Source organism: Falco peregrinus, chromosome Z (genome assembly GCF_023634155.1).
Source record: "Falco peregrinus isolate bFalPer1 chromosome Z, bFalPer1.pri, whole genome shotgun sequence".
NCBI lineage: Eukaryota > Metazoa > Chordata > Aves > Falconiformes > Falconidae > Falco > Falco peregrinus.
The window spans coordinates 40,195,712-40,222,061 of record NC_073739.1 but is presented as its reverse complement, the minus strand read 5'-3'; the positions used below and the strand labels follow the sequence as shown (position 1 = coordinate 40,222,061).

Below are 26,350 nucleotides of genomic sequence, written 5' to 3'. Positions count from 1 at the left end.
ACTGAGGATGGAAGGAACAATGATGGAATTGCAGTCAACATAACCAGTGTTTGTGAAGCAGAACAGGAGGTGCAATTCTTTGTGTAGTTTATCACAGACAACAAGAAGTGATCTTTTTGGTTGCTTGATATACAGTAATGAAAGCAGCTTTAGTTTTGTAATTCTTTGGAAATTGGCAAGTGATTTGTCCTAGTTCTACTCTACAAGAGATTCATCTTCTTACTCAGATTTCAGGTATTAGGACTTACAGTCTATTCTTTATTTCTCAGCACATAGTAAGTTGACAGAATTGGGTCATACTCTTCTGTTTGTGCGTTCTTGCAAAGTCTTTGGCAAACTGTTCTGTGCAGTCAAATTGTATGAGTTCTGAAGGTCCCATTGCTTGGAGAGCCAAATGCTGATTTTCATTGACAATACTTGCAGTCTTTTGGCCACAGAAATGCATTCTGCAAAGTATGAATTCCCTGCATAGTGATCTTGAGTCTGCCATTATATTCCACTAGTAAAGTTAACATACAACTTTAAATGAGAAGCACCAATCTATAAACTAGCAAATTACACTGCAGACAGTGGTGATGACTTCACTGTTGAATATACAATGTTCCTGGTTTAGATTCCTTTTTTCTTTTTTTCTTTAATATCAGCAAAATGCTGTTTCTGCCTGGAATTGCCTATGTATATAGCGCGTAGACGTTTGGGAATGCTGGTTTCTAATTGGTGAGTTTTTTTGAAAAATAGGGACTTAAACAATAAAGTAAAAAAAAAAAATCTGTCTATATAGCTTGACCTCAAGTCTTGCAGTTAATGCTAGTATCAAACATACTCGTATAGCTGTCCATAATGCTTTTATCAATAGCTATGGCTAATATAGCTATATGGATAAATATATTTTATGGGTGTTCAGAGAAAATACAATTGATTTCATCGGAGCTTGTAAATGCCATCAAACCATTAGATATAGATTAAGGGTTTCAGCCTTCAGCTCTATGGAGAAGCAGATATACCTCTGCTGGAACTTCTAAGGCTCACAAAGTAAAATCTGCTTCAGAATGCTTCAATGCTGTGCTGGTATTGCTGGGAAAATGTATGATTATTTGGAAGAAAAGGGGATTTTTGGGTATGCTTAGAAACAAAATAATTGCTGGAGTTGCTATAACTTGAGAGGAGAATGGCAGAGCTTGCAACTTCATTGATGTTACTTAGCCTGAAGAAGGGGACCTGTATATGTACAGTAATGAAGTCTATGCAGTCCTGTCCCATTGTGGTATTCTGGAAGAAATAAGAGCAGCAAGTATTCCCACCTTAAAACTAAATCACTGTTTCTGTTTTTTCCATGCTAGTCTTTCTCTAGATTAATTGCTTCAGAATAATTACGAATGAAAATCTGTTTGTGCTTGTCAGTATTTTTTATTATGTGGAGAGAAGTGCTTAGATGATAAAGAGTTGATTGTTACAGAAACGTATAGACAGTTTTTATTATGAAAGTTTGCAGTATGCACTTCCATTCTACCTGCAGGATTCTCAGTTACTGTCCATTGCTGGGCTGCTGTCGATTACTTTTCACTCTTACAGGGCTTCATTTGACATGAATTTTTTGCACCTATATTGCAAATAATTTTTAATGTGCATGTAATCACATTCAAAGAACTCTCAGCCACAAGATCTCACTGAAACGGAGAACTTACAAACTGTAAAAAACTTAACTTGGTAAACAGAATTATGTAGTCAAAGCTTTTATGGAAACTTTCCTGATGTGATACTGTTTTGTAAGTTCTGAACACTGATGTATTAAGTTGTCAGTGACAGGATATAAACCAAGCCATTTATTTAACATAGTGTGCAGTTTTAAATAAGATGCTCTTTTGAAAACAGTTATGAGACCGTTCATACACGGCTCTTCATTTGAGCCATATTATGGTAACTTGCATGGACCATCTTGCAGTAATGACTAACAGCTAGTTCAAAAGCCATTTAAAATTGAAGATGTTTTTTACAATGCACAAACTAACTACTGCAGTCATTCTGTCCATGAAGGACATAGAAGCCATTCTTTTTCTGTTTTGGAGTCTCTGTATTTTTGTGGCATACCTAAAAAGTATTGAAAGCTAAAATCTTTATAAAGCTAAGTATCCTGTTTAGTTAATTTTTATAGTCAGTCTGTTTTACTTGCAGTAAGGCTTTGCACTGAGGTTTAATTCATATTTCGGTTCCAAATATTGCAATTTTTTATGAGAAAGCATTTGGAAAAAAAGATGTTGACTTGTGTTTCAGTCTGACTGCAGGGTTGGTTTGGTAAGATGAGAGGCTGCATTCTGTCCTCACTAAAAAGAAATACACCAGAATTCCAAAATACCGTAAGGTACTCTGAAAAATACAAAGATTTTTATTCAGCATTTCAAACTTTGAGAACACTCATCCTCCGGAAACCTCTGTTAATATTGGCAGGATCCCACATCCTCTGCCTTTCCAGATTTAACTAACCCAACACCACACCACACCTGGAAGGAAGAGGCCACAACTGTATTTATATTGACAGGGATTCCATGAAGACTGAGAAGTGGTGGGGCTCTGTAAGATTTTGGTTTCTGTCTGTTCATTTTTATACCTGGAAATTCTTACCTTTCCCACTGCTTTAAACAAGTGTAATATAAAGTAATCTGTTAAAACCAGGTGCTTGGTGAATTACATGAAATTGACTTTTTCAATTTTGTGGTACTTCATTCAGGAAAAAAACACATTTGATAATTAGTGCTGCCTATGTCAATGTGAAGAATTGTTTTAATAGTTAAATTAATAAAAGTATTTAGCATAGGCTTGTATAGGAACTTTTGTCTTTTTCATGGAATATTGGTTGAGCCAGTTAAAGAATTTTCAGTATTTGCTTGTGTTGCAGATGGATGAGAAGTGGAATTTTGTTCACTTTTGTTCCTATCAAATCATTTAGCTGTGCACATACCAGACTCCAGTAACTGAGCAGTTTTGTTGGATTCAGCAGGACATTAGTTAGCTACCTTAGGTTAGGCATATGCTCCAAATTCTTTACTGCCGTGCAGGCTTTACCTGAAAGCACACTACAGCTGTTGAATGTATTAAGATGATGTAACTGGTACCACTGTGAGTACTAACCCCCTCAGCAGACAGTTTTCTGACAGTGATTTTTTTCCATGTAATGACCAGTACAAGTATTGCTTATATGCAGCTGTGTGGCCAACTATATTTGTAACAGTTGACATATACTCTACAAATACACTTGTGACAGTTGTTAATTCTCATAGATGTGACTTACCCTAGACTGTGACCGTTTTATTGGAAGCTGTATAGCATCATTGTCAAAACTATGTACTGGAATTAAAGGAAGTAAAATGTTACACAGACTCTTTAAGCTGTAGTTTTCCTGCTTCTGTAATGTTAATTGGCATAGAAGTGGTTATGAATTTCAGTATAATCATTGAGGGACTTGGCCTGTGGAGGGCTTAGTGGATATGAAGTAGCGATCAGGGACTCTTACTGTAGCAAGGTGATAGCAGCTCGTTATGACTCAGCTAGTCATAGTTTGTAACCTTCTTGCTACTGAAGGGAGAAGACTGCATTTTATAACAGTGCTTATTTAAGTACTTGGTGGTTATTAATACCACAGTTAGTGTACCCCATTTTCAGTATTTCTGTTGTGCTTTTTTATGTTGCCAATATGGATCCAATACACTGAAAAAAAAAGTTTGTTCTGTCTTTCTTAGTGTCAAATAGTTCTGATTTTTTTTTATTTTATGTTTTAGGGCTGGTGGACTGGGTCTTAATTTTGTTGGTGCCAATGTTGTTATAGTTTTTGATCCTACGTGGAACCCAGCAAATGATCTTCAAGCTATTGACAGGTACACTCTCAAAATACAGAATCTGATCCATGTTGTACTCTTCTTTTGCTTGGATTCTGTCATCTGGTTGTCCAACTAAAATTTCCCTCGGCTTAAGAAATTTTTTACATAATCTGACTTGTCCACATGACAGTAAGAAATGTCCAGCCAAATGGTTTTTAGCTTTGGTGTTCTTATTTTTTAGTCCTGATTTTTACTACTTATTTTCCAATTTTTGTGGCACTGTTATGGTGGGGTCATTTAAAAAAAAAAAAGCCATAGTTACTGTAACTTCTGTTCTCTGAAACATCAGTGTGTCTAGCTGCATGGCATTTTTCCTTTGTCTGTCAGGACAGAATAGGTTGTAGTTGACCCTAGTTCAAGTGAAGTTTTGAATTCCAGAATCCTTAAAGGAAAAATTCTAAGCATTTACCGTTTAGATAAAAAACTGCAAGTTCATTAGCTGTTTTTATGATGTTGTGACTTGTGAAGTGCTTTAGAAAGTCAATAAAGAACAGACTGCCCCAAGTAATCCATGATCTAACTCGTACATAATGCAAATAGGATAATGTCTTGTGCAAGAGCAGATGTAGACAGGGAAAAAAAAAACCCAACAAAAAAACGACTGAGAAAATGTAGTGGAAGATATGTTTTCAAGAGAGATGGGAGACAGACCTTGTGATTCAAATTGAGGAGAAAGGTGTTTTTTTTAACTGGATAGGCCTGGGAAGAAACATGGAAAACTAAGGGTAAAGGAAAAGGGAATGAAATACTGAGGAAAATTTGGAAAAGTAAAAAACAAGAAAAACCAAACCAACCAAAAAAGCCCTCGCCACAAAAAAAACCTACAACCAACTCATAAATCATTTAGAGTACTCTTGTTTTATCAAAATGCTTTTATTTATTTTACTACCTCTAAGAGCACTCTCTTATCTTTTTTTACTGGTAAAAACCATTTTTTAATGTATTGCTGTCCTTGCAGAGTTTATAGGATTGGCCAGTTCAAACCTGTTAAAGTGTTTAGACTGATATCCTTGGGAACTGTGGAGGAGATGATGTACTTGCGACAAGTTTATAAACAGGTAAAGCTCACAAACTATTTAAATGGGGAGTTCTTTTTAGTGGTTTCAATGACTGAAAGCTATTGTAGCCTATAGCAAAATCAAAGTTCACCTTGATTGTATGATATATGCTATTACCTTAACTTTATAAGCAGAGATACACCATTTAGCAGTTGTCAAAGAACAAACAGAATTACATTTGTATTCTAAGGGGGTTTTTTGTAACTTTTGATAGTTTAATTATGCAATATACGTTAATAAGGTTATACAGAGAAGAGAACTCTTTTATTTAAAAACTTGTATTTTTACATATTTTACACAGATAAAATATATCTGTGAGAGTTGTAGTTAATACCTGCAACAGTTTGATTCAGGCAGCTTTTTCTTATGGAAGGTGGGAGAAGGTAGAGCGAAGGACTTGCTAGTGCTATAGAAGAAAAGCAAGAAGGCATTGCAATTCTCTGGCCTGTGAAAACTTCCTTATAAAAGGAGGGGAAAACAGTTTGTAGTTTCTGCTGTTAAAAAGATATGAAGTAATGTTGCTTGCCAGAATACTCAACCTGAAACGCTTGCCCTCTCTAAATTTTTCTGCTTGCATTGTTTGTTTTTCCCAATCTTAAGTGAGTAAACCTAAGTGTGTGACTTGAGGAACACATAATATGGCAACTGTTTCCTGATGAGATCAGAATTAAAACAAAAAATATGCAGATTTGAACATGAACAACAGAGAGCAGGCTGCAGAATAATAAGAAACTAGATTAAATATGGACATGTTTTTCTCAGCAAGAGTTGCAAGTTAAGAAATAAGATGATTGATTTTAAATTAAGATACTACAGGCATATAAACTTGGAGAAAGGAAGAAAATTGGTGAGACACAGTTGTTTTGAAGAATGCATTGCATAGAAAAGACTAAGTAGGTGGCCTCAGTGGGCAAGTGATACTTTATATTAAAGAAAGCTTTATGAAACTTGAGGAATGCAAATTTTTGGCTATAAATAGGAAAAATTTGGTAATGAGTTTTCTGTGACAAGCATCTTCTTGTAGCTGGGGTATATACAAGGAGGAGGTTAGAGACTGGGTGGGAAGTGCAGTAGTATACAGACTGTCATTATCCTCTTAATATGTAAGTAGGTGACAAATAAGAATGAAGTTCTAAGATAATCTGATATCACAGAGCAGATAGTCAGAAAACCCACAGCTGGAAGATCAAATCTTGAGCTGCTCTTAGTGATATGTGTGGCTTGCTTTAAAATACTACTTTCAAAAGTGTAACAGTGACTTTATCTCACTTAAATTCCATGTTTTGTAGAAGTAAAAAAGCAATTAGACTTCTGTTTAATTTTGACAAGATGATCTAAACAAAAAAAGAAGAAACTTTTTAGGAAGAAATCAAAAAAGTAGGTGATGGACTGAACTGCTCACAGATAATTGGGCAATTTTCAGAGGCTCTGTATTAAAAGTTCAGAACGAAGAAGTTATTGTATTAATAATTGAAATCCTATACTAATGAGAGAAGTTAAACATAAAACACGGTAAGTCCAAAACTGATTTTTGAGGTATAACGGTCTAAAAAAATAAAAGCTAATTTAGTTTTTGAACACATTGGGAGCATGAATTGTACTGCTATGTGAGCATTACTTTAGCAAAGTTTAAAGGAACGGTCATTGAAAAAAAACCTGCTTGATTTATTCTTTATTTCTACATTCATGGAAAAGCTTAGAGAACATCCTGTTCCAAAATTTCTCTTGTGCAAAATACTCCTGAGGATTTGTTTCAACAGCAAGTATCAGTAGGGGACGTCTCAGAAAGGTTAACAAAATGAGCAATAACAGATTACAACAGTGTTCACTAAAATCCTGAAGAAGGGGATTCATGCTTCACAGTGGTCTTTGGAGTTAGTGATCATATAGATAAAGAAGACCTGGATATTGTCTGTTTGGATTTTCAAAAGGCATGTATAACACCCTGAAAGGCATGAGTACGTGTGGATGTGTGGCTTTTGATGAACTATACAAAGGTGTTGTCAGAGAGCTAAATGTTTTCATCCATCCTTTAAATGAAGTGAATTTACGTGAAAAAGCTTTGTTTGCAAGTGTATTCTTGCTGACAGATGTATTTGATCTTAAAATTGCTAGTTGGTTTTTTTTTTTGGTAGTGGTGTTTGGTTGTCTGACCTAGTCATATGCAACTGAAGAATCTGATGTAAATAAAATTGAAATCTAACATAATAGAAACCTGAATAAGTTACATATGTATCCTGAAGTATACTTCTGTAAATACCATGCATAATTTCAAGAAAGACCAATTATATAAATACTGAAAATTTACAGTCATTGGAATGCAGCTAATTCTGCCTGACTTCAAAAATGTTTTAATTCTGCCTGACAAACTATTTGTTCGTCTTTCCTTTTCACCTGGAGGATTAAGTCGCTTCTGTTCAGTCTACTTAGCAAGAGTGCATGATAATTAAAATATTCAGAGATTGGTAAGAGTAGTCTTGTGGCTGTGTTAAGTCCTTATCAAGTAAGCATACAGTGAAATGGGCTATGAGAAAATAATAAGAATTTAGTATTGAGCGAAGATGAGCTGTCAAGATACAGAGGAGTGTCAGTATTGTGTATAGTAGCTGTCTGATATTAGAAAACAATGAAATGAAAGACTTGAAACATTTTTAATTTTTTATTCAGTAAATCCAAACGTTTTTATACTTGTTATATCATGTTATACCACAATCTATTACACCAGTATCTGCCAGGGAAATCAAAACAAAATATCCTCCCTTAGGAACTTCTGCCAGCTCCAGCTAGAGCTGTGTATATAATGTGGGTGCCAGGAAATTCTGACATGTTGTTGGAGCAAAACTTCTGAAATCTTTTTTGTTGTTCTGTTTTAGCAACTTCATTGTGCAGTCGTTGGAAGTGAAAATGCCAAGCGGTATTTCGAGGCAGTGCAAGGATCAAAGGAACATCAAGGAGAGCTTTTTGGGATCCATAACCTTTTCAAACTTAGGACTCATGGGTCCTGTCTTACCAAAGACATCCTGGAGGTGTGAAGTCCTACCCTTTTACTTCTGCATATTAGTTTTACATTTTTCCTTTCCTTGTGAGATAACTTTGTCATAATTTTGAATAGAAACACTATAAAACAGAATGATGAAACTTAACAGTACCTGTCTATTCAGTGTGTTAAATGAAATAGCCATGCTAATTTCTCACTCTGGTTTAGACCAGATACATTTCCTTAAATCAAACAGAAAAATGGAAATTTTTAGATTATGATTTTCAAAAGCTTCCTAATATATTTATTTTCCTAATAAAAAATGCTGTAACTTATTTTTGTGATGTTTTATCAACTTTGTGCACAGACACATTTAATTCATCAACAGCTCAGAGTGACCTTTTAAGCTAGAATTCTGATCATAAAAATATTTTTATCGTCATAGTAACCTTTTTGTAGTACATTTTGAGATGTCAAAAACTGTTTAATAAAATGTGTTTTATAATGCTGTATTTAAAAATGTTACAGGATGGAAATAAAAAAATGAGGCTTCGTATTTTGATTCATTTCATAGTAAGTCTAGGAAGACTGTTGATCCAATTCCATAATGTATAGTGCAAACTGATTTTAAGTATATGCAGTATCATATCTTTTTCTATCCAGCATGTTTACTGCAGCTAACCTGCATCTTGGAATTTACTGCAGCTTTACTCTAGTGCTTTTTTTCCATCCTTCCCTTTATTTTGTTATTTTACCTGTGCTGGAAAGAGGCTGGATAATGGGATACAGTGGTATAAAGGTATCATAGCCAAAAGAGTCGTGTGGTATAAGAACACGTACTTTGAGGATATTAAGCTCAAAACTTCTCCAAATTAAATTAAAACATAGCATGTAATATGAACATTGTAGCAGGTATTCTGCTTTGGAAAAAAGTTTTAGATTTTTGAAACAGTGTAGACATATGCTCCCAATTTATGCAGTATGTTACTTCTCCTGCAGGTTATGTATTAGATCAAAGAGCAGTAAGTGTATTGTCAAAGTGTAAGTCTTAGTCTGGACTTTGCTGGTTGTAATTCTGATGCTTTACAACTCTAGAAAGAAAGCAAGACTATTTTTTCTTTTTTCTGGGCTTGTCTTTGTTAACTTGAACAGATACAGTTTTTATTATGTACATTCTTGATTGTTTTAGAGGGAAGGGCGAGTAGAAGCAGGAGTCATGACAGCAACTACATGGCTAAAGGAAGAGACTCCTCCATGCAGCTCAGAAAAGGTGAGGTGTCTTTGTAGACTATGACCAGAGCGTGACAGTCCCTCTAGTTCCTGACACTACTGTGACAAATGTGAACAGTCTTGTTAGGCTGCTAATGCTTTTACGCTACATTGCACTTACTGTGTTTTATTGTCTGCTTACCCCTAGTTTTACATATTGTAAAACATTAGATAATGTCATGCTGTCTGTATTTCTGTATTTAAAATTGAATACTCTGGATATTGGTAATATTGTATTCTATAACCTTTACAACTCCTGGATATGCTCAGTCTGAATTAAGGTATTACTAACATGCTGTTATTACAGAGCAATATTGTTTACTGAAGCTTTGCTCTGTAGTGTCTTAAGAGTGACAGCCCTATGACATGACATGTCATAATATGACAGCTTTCTGATCAAGAAGTCAATTGAGAGTCTGACACCTAATGTTGTTTAGAAGATTTTGGTTAGGGCATTGTGGAAGATGTATAGGATTAAAAGCTTGCTTCATGTGTTGTGAGCCTCTGTGGAAGACATGGGCTATTTAGTTGATCTAATCCATGTTTTCCACCAAATCAGCGATCTGTTCAATGCTGGCTTTTTTTTTTTATCCTTTTCTCTTTAAATAATGTATATAACTGTTTTCTTCTGGAAAAAGGATTTTTTTTTTTTTTTTCCTGAAAAGGTTGGGTTTAACAGGATCATTTTTATGCATGTTTTTCACTGAACACTGTGTTCAGGTGATTTGGGAAACAAACAGTTAGGTCTATAATATGGCTTCTAAATGTGAAAATATTGTTAGGTTAGATCACACAGAATGGTACTAAAACTTAGCCACTGTCCCTTATGCTTTTTGGACATTTCTGTGGGTAAATGTCAGTATTAATTTAAATCAGGTTGACTTCACATTAGTCATAACCTCAAATTGCTAATACATCACTGTATGGTCTTGGTCTCTCATTCGACTTAGTGACAAACAGTAACATTTTTAGCTTACATTAAATGCTTTTTGATAAGCAGGCTGATATCAGGATTAATATATTAATTTTAAAACTTCTTGTACAAAATTTTAGTATGTATTCTTCTGGCTTTCCATTTACATACTGTCATAGTTTTTGTCTCAGTAGTACAGTTTTGCAGCTGTATACTGGAATTCTGTAACTTCGGAACATTTTAAGGTTGCCTGGGCATAATTTTCATTTGATTACAGTAGGCCTCAACTAATTCTAAAGCAAAATGTTATTGTACTCATAGGTGTTAGCCTCCATATACAAGGAGATTGGCCACTGCTGGGAGATTACTTTTTTTTTTATGAATGTCAAACACAGTATTAAGGTTTGAATCATGAAGTCACTTTTCTAACTGCCTCTGGAAGACTAACTTCCAGATTTTCTGAACTAGAAAAATATGGGTGTGGATGATGAAGTCATAGGTTGTTTTAGCAGTGTGAAGCGTATGTTGTCTCAAATACATAGTATTTTTCATTATTGTTGTTGTTCTGCCAAAGACTTTGATATAATTTCTCTTTATAATTTGTTTTGTATTTGCTTTTGATTTGTGTATTGCAAAACTGTTTGGTATATTTTTTGATTGAGTAACATAGTGAAAATCTGCTTTTTTTACACTGCTTTTGAATTGTGTTCCATGTACTACTTATGTTTTAAATACCTTCACTGTAACTTATTTTTCTTTTTAGTATGAACAACCAGACTGTAAAGAAGATGGAGATCCCCACAGCATTCGGGCACAAGTAACAAGAGAAGAAACAAATTTATGTGATGACTTTAGTGGTGATGATATTCAGGAAACTTCCGTGAAAAAACGTGACAGAAGGAAGCCTTGCAATGCAAGTAATTTAATGGTAACGAAGGGACAGCTTTCCTTAATGCAGTGTGGATTCTCTGAGTTGTTACAGGGAGAAATTGAAACTACCAAAGAAAGGGATAATAATTATGACTCTCCTGATCCAAGTTCTGATGATACTCTAAGAACAAATGTAAATAACAAGCAGAGTGATTTTCACAAATGTCAAAGCCATGTGCCTGTTTTGGAGCATGGGGAAGCTGCTTGGTCACCAGATGGAACTGGTAAGCAAGATATGCATAGTACAGACTGGCTTGTTGTATCAGACTCTGAGGAGGAAGGAGATGAAGAAAGTGAGGATCAAAGCATTTCAAAGCAAAGTGACATAGTCATGGAAACTGAAAGCAGTTCTGAAGAGCTTGATGATTTCATCTTTCCTACCCAAGTTCCAGCATGCCAGCAACCAATGCTTACTAAAAACATTGAAAAATACAAGTCAACATCTGAAAACTGTAAAGAGTTAGCACAAGAAAAAGATGAATTTATATTTAAGGAAGACAGCAGGAAATTTGGATCCCATGGGACCGAGTCAAATTTCAGCAGAGGCATGTCTTTGGAAGACGTCAAGAACAGCACAAGAAAATTGAAAGGAGCAAGTGACATAAGTGATGAATCTGATGATATTGAAATTTCCCATAATTCTGAATCAAAGTTAAGAACTTCCAGTTTTCTGAAATGGAAAGAAAGACATGCCCTTAACAATGGACTAGGTAACATTTCCAAATCTCTGCTACGAGCGAAGAAGCCCAATAGGAAAGAAAAGGAAAGTGCTCCTCAGAATGCAGATGAATTTACATCCTCTGAAGATAACTTACCAGTTAAAAAAATTGATGCCAGAAAGCAAAAGTATAAAAGCCAGAGACGCAGAGTTCAGTTTGACTCTAAAATGCTTTCTTCTATTCAGGATACCTCTGCACAAGTGAAGTCTAGCAGTTATGCTGTGTGTAGAACTTCTGCAAGTAAAACTGGATTTGAACATCAGGACCAAAATGTGGAATCAATGGACAGATACTTAGGTAACTTGTCATTTCAATTTTTTTTTATTTTATTTCAGCTGATATAGTAACATATGTTTAATTTATCAGTTAGGTTATTCAGTAATGTCTTTCTGTATCTCTCTTTACCTATTAGCTCTACTTTCCTGTCTTCTGGTGTGATGGGCTGCTTTGTAATATTTTGCTAAATGCTTACTGTCTACTGAAAGGTGCTAAGACTGAACATTTAGTAAGAATTCACAAATCTAAATATTTGAACTGTGAAACAAAAGTCTTGACAGGGCTGTTAAATAAAAACTTACATACATGAGAAAAATTGCATGATATGGGAGTTTGAAATACCATGAAGTTTTGATTCTATTAAAGGCTTAACTTTAAACATTAATACAGCAGCCATTAAATCACAGATGCTTTGAAACTTTGTCCATCTGAAAAAAACCACACTGAAATGGAAGCAGTATTAAACTGTCTCAATAAATTTTGGATAAATCTAATAATTGTTGTTAACTTCATAGATCTGAGAAACTTCGTGCTGAGCAAAATCATAAAAATCAAATAATAATGTAAAACTTTTTTTTTGTAATTTCTATATCCTTCTTCCTTGCAACTGTGTACCTTCAGAGTTTTGGAATAACCAACACCACTGGTTATATCTTTCTCCTAATGTATCAGATGGTGTTCAAGAAGTGGCATATATTCATTCAAATCAGAATGTGGTTGGATCCAGCAAAGCTGAGAATCGCTTGAGCCGGTGGGCAGTGCGAGATGTATTTGAGTTGAAGCAGTTTTCCCAGCTCCCTGCTAATGTAGCAGTTTGTACTGCCAAGGTAAAGAGAAATTTTTGGGAAATGTTTTTGCTCTCCCTTTTTTAATCCTCATTTTTCATCTTAAACTCTAACAAACTTGTTTTTCTGTTAATGGCCACCATGAATGATCAAAGCCACTGAGGATGGGAGGAGGAGGCGGCTCAAGTGGAGGTCTAATAAATTACTTTTGTGTTTTGTTTTTTGGGGTGGTTTTTACATTGGCCAGCTCCAAAAGAGTTGGGAATTAAGCAGCACAGCACCCTCTGTGGTGTTTTTCTGTGAGAGAAATAGTAAGATTAAAGATTGGGTGTTTGAAATCAAATCTTGTGCCATGTTTTTCTGATTTGAGACTTGAAAAAACTTCAGTTTGTCCTGGATCCAGTTAAAAAAAATGCAGTTGCCATGGTATATGCTAGAGTCTCTGCAGCATAGAAAGTCAAACAGAAATAACTTTGCAAATTGGTTTTTTTTTTTTTTTTGGGGGGGGGGGGGGACATGGTGGTGGTGGTGGATGGGTGGACACATGAAATTGCTATAATGAGTTCAATTATCTGTCCTTAATGTCTGAAAAGTAAAAGTAGAGTTTACTGGGAGTGCTCACTTGCAGCAACAGATACCTTTAATGCTTTCTGTTGGTCATGCGTCTTGTTAAATTACATTTGGAATACATACAAATCTGGAAGAAATTCAGGTACAGCTTCCAGATTTTTGTTCTTATTACATAGTGGTTTTTATCTACCCTGATTATCCAGACACTTTGTTTGCCTTGTAATAAGTGTTTGCAGTTTCCTAGACTGATTCTTAAGATGAACCACATAGATCTATTAAGTAATTGGTGGATGTGCAGTTTAGTTCTCACAAACATGTTAGCAATCACTATAGAAATAGTAGACATAAGACTGTGTTGTTCTGGGGTGTTGAACATCCACAGTGGCTAGAAGAGTTTCTTCCAGTGTTGTTAATTAAGCCATTAGCAGGAATGCCAAAGAATTTTTACACTGGGAAGATCAAATCGGGTGACCCAGTAAAAGTGAGGCCTTTTCAATTCTATCACATTTGCATTAGAATGTCCCTTATTAACAGAGAAGTTGGTCAAAAATACTCAAGAATATTGTAGAAAGGTACTTATTTAATGGCAATGGCTGACAACATTATCAAAAGTAAAGATAAAGGAAGGAAAACTTTGAAGAGTACTTTGAGTAAGTGTCAGTTGATCCACTAATGTTCAAAACTAGTTTGTGGAGTTCATGTGACCATCTCATTGTTTAGAGTCTGTGTGACTGCAAGTATTACAAATGAACTTTTCTTGATTAACTTGTCAGTCAGGTTTTTTTAAGGTATTGATTTTTCACTCAGAAGCAACAGTAGTATCAGTTCTCTTAGAGACCTAAGTTAGGAACAAAATATTAATAATTATGGAGGAGGCTGCCTCTTCCTTTGCTTCCTGTCCTTTTACATAGAGACACTAATCTAGAAATAATCCCTAGATGACTGCCTATTCTTAAATGCAGAGCTTTGAATTTTTTGTGCTCTGCTTTGAAATACGATCTCCTTAGAATGTTACTGCTACTTTTTTCCTTTCTTCATGGTTTTATTTTTATTTTAGAAGGTGTTCTGTGAAACACTTACGTCATTGTTGCTCTTTGGCCATCAGTCTTTGCTGGTCATCTTTCACTTGTTTGCCATCAGTTTAAGTTGCAACATTTACTGTCAGAGCAACTAGTTGTCTTAAGAGAATGCTTATTTCAAGTGGAGTTTAATAAAAAAGTTTATCAACAGATTGAAGTAGCATTATGTGTAATAGTAAAAATACAGCTCAACGGTTTAAATTTCCATCGTTGTTTGAGGTAAATAAAATTATACTATTAAATATTGGAATGTTAATTGTAAACTGGTAGTTTCTGAAAGAAAACCAAAATTTTTGTCAGCTGAAATTTCTCACTGATGTCACTTTCTAGCTTAATTGGCCTGTTTCTCAGAAATTGTTGTGTAGCTGTTTCTGTTCACTCTGGGTATCGATGATCACATTCTTAATTAGAAACTTTTTTACAATGTATTTATATTGAAGCTTTATTTGATAGCATCATGAAGGCTCTTGAATAATGCCATGATAATATTTGTGTCCCTTTATAAGAACACTTAATCAAATCGTCTTATTTCTAAGGAGGAGTGATCAAAAAAGGATCTCTTCCTTTCATTTCATAGATAGGTCTCTTTAGGACAAAAGTAAAATATCCTTTGTGCTGTTCAGTTTTACCTATGCCAAATCGGTCTTCCTCCTTTGCAATTTCGTTCTGCAATCTGTCTATAATAATACATTTCTGACTTGAAAAATGTATTTAAACTTTATTAAGAAAGAACTATTGTCTCTGGGAAAAGGATGCAAGAATACTTAAAAACTAACCAAGTATTCCATTGAAGTGGATGAGTTGTAAGTTGGGAAATACAGCGAACACCACAAATCTTGGTTGAAGAGAGTGTGAAACATTTTTGCTTTCTGCTTACATATGAATCTAGAATGACAGGCACAATAAACAATGTTATAATAAATAATCAAAATGTAATAAGCAAAACTAATCAATTAATACAACATCTTGGAAGAACATTGACATTTTGTTGATTATTTTTTTCTTTTTTTTTTCTATTGACTAGTGATCTAATCATGGGAATTTAGTGAAGCTGAAATGTGAACTTCCACATCCTAGGTTAAGCTCTGTAGTTTCAGTAGCTAATTTATGGAAATACGGTGAATATGAGTAACAGCAAAAATAAATTGATGGAAAGGAATATTTAAAAAAGCCATCTTCCTAGGTTTCTAGCTGCAGTAGCTGAAAGCAGTATGAATTATTTAGTCCTTTTATTGTTGAAGCAAGGACACTAATGTAGTCACTTGAGTTGTAGAAACTGCTTAAAACTGGAGCAGATTGCAAAACCCAGACTCTTCCTTCAAAGTGAGAGAGGTTGCATGGGAAGATCCTTGAGAGCCAAGGTAGAAGGGATGGAGGGCAAGGAGTTTTGTTCCTCAGAAGAGAACTTTGAAGGTATGTAGAACATCTTGTTTAAGAACCTGAGTAATGAATAAATAAGCTTGGATTTAAATCAGTTAGAAGTGTAAGATTTGAACTCTAGGATAAGAAAAGATGTTCATCTTGGTGATAGTTTCCTTAATTTGACTTCAGAAGGTCTGTGTTAAATCTGGATGGTTGGTACCAATGTAATTCAGTCAAATCTCTCAACCTTTTAAACTGTAGGTTTCAATCAAGCATGTTTTTTATCCAGTAATAAGTAGTCAGTCTGTCCTTAATGTTACCTATGCCAGTATTCATATACCCCGTCTACCTTCTCTCTAAGTAATAGAACATATTATTTTAACCTGCTATTGTTCTGTGCTTTTAATGGCTTAAGGGAACAAAATCTTGGGTCTTTTTGTGAGAAATAGACCTTGCTACTGTTTCTTCTGTTCTCGCTTTGTGCTCCAGATTCCCTAGGAGTTCTTGTACTTGGTTTCAAGACTGCTGCAGAGCCTTTGACTCTTCTTTCTCCAGAGGTGGTAGGGAGCGCAGCCATACTCTCCATTTTTGTTTGTTTTGGAAGGAATTGCGCAGATATTGACTGGTGCAGCTAGCATGTTCAAGTCTATAGTACTAAATGCTTTAGTGTGTACTTGCATAAATGCTGTATGACTATTTGAAAATACAGTTAGATAACAGCAACCAGAATATGAAGTCTGCTGTGAAGAAATAAAAATATGACATCATGAGAGTGCTCTCACAACTTATCAGCTATGAAAGGTGAGGTAAAGCCTAAATGTAGTGAAAGTAACACTATAAATTATGCACTAATTGTACAAGCAAGAGAATAAACCATATTTTGGTTGAATATTATTAGTCAAAATAAATCCTGTCCAGCATCTGAATTAAAGAAAGATAACTATTTGAAGATAGTTTGTATGTGACTGTCATGGTTTAAGCCCAGCTGGTAATTAAGTGCCACGCAGTCACTCACTCACTCCCCCCTCACCCGGAGGGATGGAGAGGAGAATCAGAAAGGAATGTAAAACTTCAGGGTCGATGTAAGAACAATTTAATAATTGAAATAAAACAAAACCAAAAGAGCAGTAGTAATAATAACAATAAGGGTTATAATGAAAAAGAGGGAAAGGGGGAGAGGAATGAAATCCAAAGGCAAGGGAGGAAAGAAAACAAGTGATGCACAACATGATGGCTCACCACACACTGACTGATGCCTGACCAGTCCCTGAGCAGTAATTGGCCTATCCCAGCCAACCCCCCAGTTTATATACAGAGTGTGATGTCCCATAGATGGAATACCTCTTTGGCTAGTTCAGGTCGACTGTCCTGGCTGTGTCCCCTCCCAATTTCTTGTGCCCCTCCAGCCTTCTTGCTGGCAGGGCGCAAAAACCTAAAAAGCCCTTGGCTTAATATAAACATTACCTAGCAACAACTAAAAACATAAGTGTGTTATCAACATTGTTCTCACACCAATGCCAAAACACAGCACTGGACTAGTTACTAAGGAACGTAATTCTGTCCTAGCCAAACCCAGGACAGTATCCACCCATTATTCCATACCACTTATATCGTGATATGTTTTCCAATACATAATCACCTCTCCTGTCCTTTAACATAAACGTCATTCCCTTCATCTATGGATCATTCCTCTAAAGTCTGTTAGGTTTCATGTAGTCCATGATGTTGGACTTTATCTGTTGTAACAGTCTTTCTGGGCAGGGAAGGTGGTACAAGGTCTTGGATTGTTGCATGTTGATCTGGTTTCACCAAAGTAATTTTTTATTGGTGTGGCAGTTGAAAAGGAGTCAGGCTCAGATCTTCAAATCCAGAGTGGTAGAGATTGGCATCACAAGATGCCTGGTACTAATAGGCATGCAGAAATGACAATATAAATATTATGTAACAATTAACATCACACAACTAAATTCACTGGCTATTTTTACCCAAAATCAAACCCCCTTGAGGGCACATATCAAACTTCTTCATCCTGCCTTATTACCTGCTCCCAAGTCCTTGAGCAAAAGCAACCGCACAAACGGGTTTGCTTTTGTCCATGGCAGCAACAACCCAGACTCTTTTCCTAAGCACGTTTTTAAGGTTCACTACAGGAACTTTATCCCCTTTCTGTGGTATGTAAAAGCTTTGATTGGGCTGGGCCAGCTCAGCCTGCAGATCCTCTGGTATTGACTAACCAGGTGGCCTTTGCTAAATGTGTATCCCATTGTTTGAAAGTTCCACCACCCATTGCTTTCAGTGTAGTCTTTAACAGTCTGTTACATCATTCAGTTTTCCTGGAGGTTGGTGCATGTTAAAGGAATTAATATATCCACTCAGTGCCATGCCCTATGGCCCAAGTGTATATGAGATTGTTTTGGAAATGAGTTCGTTGTCTGATTCAATTCTTGCTGGAGTGCCGTGTCACCAAAAGATCTGTCTTTCAAGGCCCAGGATAGTGTTTTGGGCTGTGGCATGGGGCACAGGGTATGTTTCCAGCCATCCAGTGGTTGCTTCCACCATTGTAAGCACATAGTGCTTGCCTTGGGGGGCCTGTGGGAGTGTGATATAGTCAATCTGCTAAGCCTCACCGTATTTATATTTCAGCCATCGTCCTCCATACCAAAGAGGCATGGAGACTAAACACTTGGCTTGCTTAATTACAGTGCATGTCTCGCATTCAGGGATTACCTGTGCAATAGTGTCCGTGGTTAAGTCCACCCCTTGACCCCAGGCTCATCTATATGTTGAATCTCTTCCTTGATGGCCTGAAGTGTCAGGGGTCCACCGAGCTATAAATAATTCACTTTTATGTTGCCAGTCCAAACCTACCAGAGCCATTTCGGTCTTGGCTTTGTTGTTTAGATGTTCTTCAGTGGCCAGACTTGTGGGAACATGAGCATCTACATGACGTGCTTTTACAACCAGGTTCTCCAACTGAGCAGCAGTATCTTGCCATAATGCAGCAGCCCAGATGGATTTACCTCTGTTGACAATCACTCTGCCTCTGTTCCTGCATCCACCCCCACAGGGCATATGGCAGCATCCATGAGTCAGGATAGAGGTAAAGTATCGGCCACCTTTCTCATTCAGTAACATCTAAAGCCAGCTGGATAGCTTTTACCTCTGCAAACTGACTTGATCCACTTTCTCCTTTAGCATTTTCTGTGACTTGTCACAGGGGACTCCGTACAGCCACCTTCCACCTCTGGTGCATTCCTACAATGTGGCAGGACCCATCAGTAAACAAGGCATGTTGCTTCTAATGTTCTGGCAGTTCATTGTACAGCAGGGCTTCTTCAGCACGTGTCACCTCTTCCTCTGGTCACATCCCAAAATCTTTATGTTCTGGCCAGTCCATAATAATTTCCAGAATTCCTGGATGACTGGGATTTCCTCTCTGACCTTGTTGTGTAATCAGCGCAACCCACTTACTCCATGTAGCACCAGCTGTGTGATGTGTAGAGGAAACCCTCCCTTTAAACACCCAGCCCAGCACTGGTAACCGGGGCGCCAGGAGGAGCTGCTCTTCAGTACCAATCACTTCCGAAGCAGCTCAAACCCCTTCATAATCTGCCAGCATCTCTTTTTCAGTTGGAATATAGCGTGCCTCAGAGCTTCTGTATCCCTGACTCCCAAAGCCCAAAGGTCATCCTCGAGTTTCCCCTCGTGCTTTCTGCCAGAGGCTCCAGGTAGGGCCATTCTCCCCAGCTGCAGTGTAGAGCACATTCTTTACATCTTGCCCTGTCTGAACTGGTCCAAGGGCTACTGCTTGAACTATCTCTCGTTTAATTTGTTCAAAGGTTTGTTGTTGTTCAGGGCCCCATTTAAAATCATTATTTTGGGTCACATGGTAAAGAGGGCTTGCAGTCACACTGTAGTTTGAAATGTGCATTCTCCAAAAGTCCACAACACCTAAGAAAGCCTGAGTTTCTTTCTTACTGTTGGTGCAGACGTAGCTGTTATTTTGATCACATCCTTTGGCATCTCAAAACATCCATCTCGCCATTTTATTCCCAAAAAATGGATTTCTTATGCAGGTTGCTCAACTTTCCTTTGTTTTATGGCAAAACCAGCTTTCAGAAAGGTTTGGATTATCTTCTCGCCTTTCTCAGAAACTTCTGCTGCTGTACTGCCACATACAACTATGTCATCAATGTATTGCAGGTGCTCTGGAGCTTCATCCTTTTCCAGTGCAGCCTGGATCAGTCCACAGCAGATGGTAGGGCTGTGTTTCCACCCTCTGGGGCAGTCGATTCCAGGTGTATTGCATGCTCCCCCAGGTAAAGGCAAACTGTGGCCTGCACTCTGCAGCCACGTGTACTTGCCCCTTGGCTGCCTTTGATTGCAGTTCATACTGAAGTTCTAGTATGTCTGGTATGGCAGCACTCAACGGTGGCGTGGCTTCATTCAGGCCTTGATAGTCCACTGTTAGTCTCTTCAGTGGGGGGAGAAAAGTCTTGAGTCATTCCTGTGATATTTTGTTTCAAAATTATCCTGACATTAATAATGTTTTGGGAAGAAATGAAAGTGCTGACAACTTAAGACCTTAATAATCTACCAAGTATTTTTAGAGGTTTTTTTTTAATTCTTTTTTTCTGGTGGGTTCCAGGTTCCATGTTCCAAAGCAACCTGGCTGATTTTCAGTGCAGGAGCTTTTTGCTTACTTTGGGTTTTGGATAACTTGCACTGTTATTTGTGAAGCTTCTTCTTAGTACCGTAAGAAATAGAAGCTTTACAGAGGCAAGATTAAATATCTTCTTCTAATGTTTCTAGTCTATTCTGAATTAAATAACTGCATTCCTTTAATAATTTCCTAATTAATTTCTGTGTTAATTGGCAAAAACAGTATGTGAAACACTTAACATAGGTACATAATCTGGAATAGGTTTTCTCTAGTTCCTATAAAGCTGAATTTGTGTAGTATTTCTTCAACAGGAATCTTGGTGGGGGAGCTGGAGCATGGGGAAGGCTTTGGAGGAGGGTTGAAGGCTTCACAAAAAGACAAAAAATGGGAACAGGACATACTAAATAATTTGAAAAAATGGTAATGCCCCACCATTAGAGCAAATTTGCACTTTTTAATGTGTGGAAAGTATTAGTCACAAGGACATCTACTGTACCTGTTGAATATGTGGAGTCTTTTTTTTTTTTTCAGTCAACTGCATGTTTTCAACTTAAGTTTACTTTAAATTTTACTGAAAAGAAATGTACAAAGACAGCCATTCAATTGAGGATTAATCACTATGGCAACAGAAATGTGGTGACTGAAAAGGGGGAGGATGTATTCTCCCCTCAGCTTCCTGCCAGCTGTCATATTCGACCTCTGCGGCATGAGTTCAGGCCAAAATATAGACTGTGACCAGCTTTAAGAAACTATATCTGTATTTTTATAAATTCATACAAGAATTGCACTATAAAAGAAGGCCTAATCCTCTGAATTGGATGATAGACATTTGGCACTCTTGCCAGTGTTTGACAGAGAAATAACGGGATGCTTTGCAGTAAAACCTGGATTAATGGTAAACCCCTCTTTATGTTATTGCAATGTGGTGTAAAAGAGAGAACTAAGCATGCTGTCAGCCTTGGAAAAAACATGTCCTTTGTATCTCCAATGAAGATTTAAGTGATGTTGAGAATACTGTAAATACAAAAGTTGTGTCATTAAGAACTCTTTGTTTATTTGTATTACATGGACATTTTGTAGATTATTTAAACAAAGACTTCCTATCAGTTACAGTAACTCTGATTGCATTGTGTTTGCACAGCTTTCAGATTCAACGAGTTTACAAAGAGTAGGTTTTTGTGAGGTAACATTCTGTTACCCTTGCTCTTCCAGAATAGGGAAGCTATTCAGTTTTAAAATAGTTATTCCTAAATGATTGGCCAGTAATGCTGCTTTGAGTTTACTGTTTAAGTTTACAATGGAATTAACCATTTCAGTGTGGGTTTTGGTTGTTTTTTGTAAATGCAGTGAGTTCATATGTGGCATTCTGTGAAGCATATAGTTGCATTTTCATTATGGTGTATGTATATGTTTTTTGGTTTTTCTGCTGTTTGATGAAGGGTTGAGAGGGTGGAAGAAGATAGATGCAAGTCCACACACTTCTGCTGGAAAAGCAATTACCTTAGCTTTGAATTCTGAGACAGGCTGATTATCTTGTCTCATTCTCAACAGTAGTAATACCAGTGTTGATTTACTATTGGATTTTTGGTGCAAGAAAGTGACTGCTCCCAGTAAGAAATTCTTGCTCTGTTACCTGATCGGAGAAGAAACAGACTCAGAAGTAAATGTGAAATAGAGAAACATAGTCTGTCCTCAGTCAACTTAGTAGTCAATTCTCCACTACCAAGCAAAAGATTAGAGTTTATGGAATGTCCTTGGTCGCAGTTTATACAAGCAGAAAAGCTAGATGTGACCACGAGGGGAAAATAACTTCACATTACTCTGAAAAAATGTATTTACTTTTATTAGCAGGTGTAGCTAAACGCTGGTCTCTTGTTGTTGGCAGAATATTTTGAAGGAGAAATTCAGACCCAGAATAAGTCTTAACAGTTTTCATAGCTTGAGGAATATTTCAGCTATTGGTCTGCTGTGATACTATCAAATCTTAGATACATTTGTAGTCATAGCCAACATCTTGAGTAGCTTTGTTTAGTTCAGAAAATTTGAGTATGAATGTGATTGTCCTAGAGTATTCTACAATTTTAAGGTTAACTTCATTTTCTAAGACAATTGAGGTAATGACTATTAGAATTCAGAGGGAAAATTAATGTCCACATCAGAAATCATTCTGACATATGGTAGGATTCAGGCTTATTTCAAACTATGGAATGTGTAACTTACTATAGCCCTCTGAAGTACATAGTTTGTTCAGTGGCATGTCCTCTGTGGATAGAAAAGCAGTTCTGGTTTATTTAAGAATCTGGTAAAATTAGGAGACAGTCTCATTATTGTAAATTATTTTATTATCTTGACCATATGGACCTAATTTTAGAGAAACTACTTGGAATTTTATGCGGACACTTACACTTTGTCTTCCTTGACGTGCAGAACAATTTAGGAAGAAAGTCTTTTTTGATATGTGTAGAAGAGAGAAGCAAACAAGACCAAGAAAGAACATTCAGGTAGCAAACATTTCAGGGTATTTCTGTATGTCCTGGAAAGTAGGTAAAACATAGATAAAATAAAAGCACTGTTTAAGAGGAGCATACGTTCAAGAAAAGCATATAGAAAAGTCATAGTAATTCATACATATTATGGGAAGAGCTCCCAGGGAACAAACCAAGGAAAACTATAAAGGGGGAAAAAGATCAACTGACATAATTTAGAATTGTAATTAGGGTAGATAAATTCATTGAAATGCAGTATCACCTGAACAATTGTCCAAAACCCACTGCAACTCACAGTGTATCTGGAAACTTTTGTGTTTCCTGAGGTTTTGAGTGGGGTGGGAAAACACGAAGTAGAATGTGGTGTGAAGTTTTGTTACTTGCTTGTAAGCTGTGTTTTAAGAGGACAGTCATACTGGATTCATTGTGTTTCATGCTTTTGTATGATTTCGGTGACTGCAAGGCAGATTTGAGAAGAACTTTCTTGTTTGTTTTAGAAACGAAAACAAACAATGAAACTGCAATGGAAAGTATCCTGGATATCTGGCAGCAGTGGTTTCATGCATAACTGAAGAGAAAAGCCTGTTAACACTGTTTCAGCTGTGAGCAGGGAAGTCAGGGAGGGTTATTGTGGACTGGGAGGCAGTATCTAGCAATATACTTACCATAGTGACACTTTCAGTAGTCAGGCAGTAAAAGAGTAAGATAATCGGATGCAGTACAACTATGGCTGAAGAATAACTATGCAAACATGTTTTCAACTTTAAATTCAGGCTTTTGAAGGAAGTTCATTATCCTCCAAGTCCGGTGACTTGAGGAATTGCCGCAAGGGTGAGACAGCTTAAAAAACAAGTATTCCTGAATATTTTTTCTCTACTCATCTTACTCCTAGCCTCTGCTCGCTTGCTCTTCCATGCATTTTGATCTTGCTGGACTTAAAAAAGATGAATACTGTTCTCTTCTGTCTTGCTTGAAGGGTCTAAATCAGGGATCCTCAAACTATGGCCCGCGGGCTAGATACAGCCCCGCAGGCTCCTCAATCCAGCCCCCAGTATTTACAGACCCCCCTGCCCTCCCCCCCCCTGCCGGGGGTTGGGGGGGAAACCAAGCAGCCGCAGATGGCTGCCTGCCACTGCATCCGCGCGCCGGCCCCCTGGTTAAACAGTTTGAGGACCCCTGGCCTAAAGAGAGGAAGTCACAGGCCTAAGGTTGCCAGTTGTCTCAGTCATGTTTGAGGATGCTTATATGTGGATTAGCATTCATTTCTGCAGAGTGCTGAGCCAAGTCTTTATGCTTGTTCTAGGAAGAATGGATACTGAAGTTTTGTACTGTCAAAGACAAAAATTGGTTTTGGTAGGTGTATACTATTTTTGGAACTTCCATTTTAAACACAGCAAGAGATAGTTAGATTGTCACACGGAGCTAACATATCCAGGAGTTGGTTTAGATTCAAGATGGAATATCTAAGTGGAAGTGACTGCTGCATTGTGGCACTTAAAATTTTTGCTTGATGCTCAGCTGCACTTTTTCATTCTTCTTAAAGAGTGTTACCCTTAAATGTGAACTGCTGTGGGACTCTAAATGTACAGATGCTATCGTTTTTGCTGGACTTTTGATTACAGCCGTTATATAATATGTAACTCAAAGAAATGGGAAACATTGGTATCCAAAACTTGATACATACTTTTAAGAAGAAGAGACATAGATTACAAAAGAAGGAATGGAGGAAAAGATCTGTGGTTAAAAAAAGAAACAATATGTTTATGTTGAAAAATCCATAGACTAAATGGAACCTGAAACGTGAAAATAAATGCTTTCTTTGAAGTATTTTTTCATGCATGGTAAGAGTTCCTGGGTTTTTAAAATACTTCAAACACTATTTTCTGCAGAGCTGCACAATAATCCCATCTTGTTTCTTGTTACGTTATGTGGAAAGCCTCTTCAGAGAAGGTGCAGTAAATGAAGGGGGAGGAGGAGGATAAAACAAGAAGAAATAGCTGCACTTCTGCATATTATTTTCACTAGTTTCACAATAGCACTTCACAATTTCATTCTACTGTATTTTCATTAACTTTGTCTTTCCATTTACTTGGCTATTTCTGTAGTGTAACTTTTTCTTATGTAATTTTTGAATCAAAAAAATGTTGCTGTGTACAAAACAACTTGCATCTGTGGCCTTTGTCTAATTGGGATGCCTTTGAAAATAATTTATTTCTTTTGAAATTTCTGGTAAGATTTTCTGACAAAGTGGAAGTGCACAAAGTTGAATAAAGTAGTAAAAATGTTACATCCAGTAACTCAATCAAAATCTTTCATTTTTGATGTTGAAGGCATTATTCTGCTGCACCTTTTTTCTCCCCCTGCTAAGGTCCTGGTTTGAGGAAGGATGAAATGTAAAGAATACAGAAATGTATGATGGTAGTACAGGTAATTTAGTATAGGCACATTTAATTTATTAGACTACCAATAAGTATGTGGTCAAGTTCAGGTGAGACTTTTCTACTTTGAACAGTGGAGATTTCATTACATGCACTGCAAATACTTAGTCTTCAATGTAGCTAAACATTTAGTAAAGACTAACTGCTTTCATGATTGCTGTCCTTTTTTTTGTAAAAAATCTTTTAAAATACGTACAGCAGATATTGTATGCTATGCTAAGTATTTCTTTAGCTTTGTGTCATGTATTTCAGAAGGCTAATCAGATGATGTGCTATGCAGTACATGAAGAATATATTTTAACATACAGTATGTGTATATGTTTGATGGTATAATGTTTTTCAAGAATGCTTTTGGATTTCTGTACTTTGATTTTAGTGTTGTCATTCAGAATAAGTTGCCCATAATCATGTAGCTGAAACTTTTAAGCATATTTACATTTTAGTGTGAGAGAAAAACATGCTATTGTTTGTTTAGGTACTGGATGGAATCTTAATTCCATGAGAAAGAACTTTAGTCACTATTTATGTCATTTTAGCTTTTTGACTATTTTTCTACTCCCTATGTTAAATTGATTAACATTTTCCAGTAGTTACATGGCTGAACCATAAAGCAATGCCAGACTTGCTATTTGGCAAAAGAGTTGGATTTTTTAGACAAAAAAAAAAAAAAATTGGCTTGTTCTTAATTCTTCTTTATTTCTGTTGAATCACAGTTACCTTATAGTACTGAGATATGCTTATGGACTGATCACTGTTGTCTTTCCAGTTTTCCAGTAATGATTTGAAAATGCTGTAGTCAGATCTTACATCATTAAAACGTTCTTTCAACAAGTTCAGCAACCCTTGTACTTACGTAGTTACATTAATTAATATGGAGTACTTTAAGTTAAACAAAGATAATTTGAACTTCCAAATGTACAGAATACTTGTGTTGAAGGATTTTTGTTTCCTTT

The 26,350-nt window shown here is 36.5% G+C and overlaps 1 protein-coding gene across 10 annotated transcripts in view; it reads left to right on the top strand.

Annotated features, from left to right (window-relative positions):
* The window catches only part of ERCC6L2 (ERCC excision repair 6 like 2), a 58,120-nt gene that overhangs the window by 25,352 nt on the left and 6,418 nt on the right, over positions 1–26,350 (top strand). For 8 of the 10 annotated variants that reach the window (XR_008744716.1, XM_055790339.1, XM_013301778.3 and 5 more), the window contains 6 exons: positions 3,774–3,869; positions 4,831–4,930; positions 7,804–7,956; positions 9,097–9,177; positions 10,853–12,035; positions 12,687–12,841. Coding sequence is in view for 9 of the 10 variants with exons in the window: in XM_055790339.1 (XP_055646314.1) it covers positions 3,774–3,869; positions 4,831–4,930; positions 7,804–7,956; positions 9,097–9,177; positions 10,853–12,035; positions 12,687–12,841 (1,768 nt within the window). In the remaining variant the exon portion in view is untranslated. Of the gene's footprint in view, positions 1–88; positions 235–3,773; positions 3,870–4,830; positions 4,931–7,803; positions 7,963–9,096; positions 9,178–10,852; positions 12,036–12,686; positions 12,842–26,350 lie in introns of those variants that run through there. The other 2 variants (XM_055790343.1, XM_055790344.1) reach the window with 2 other exon arrangements.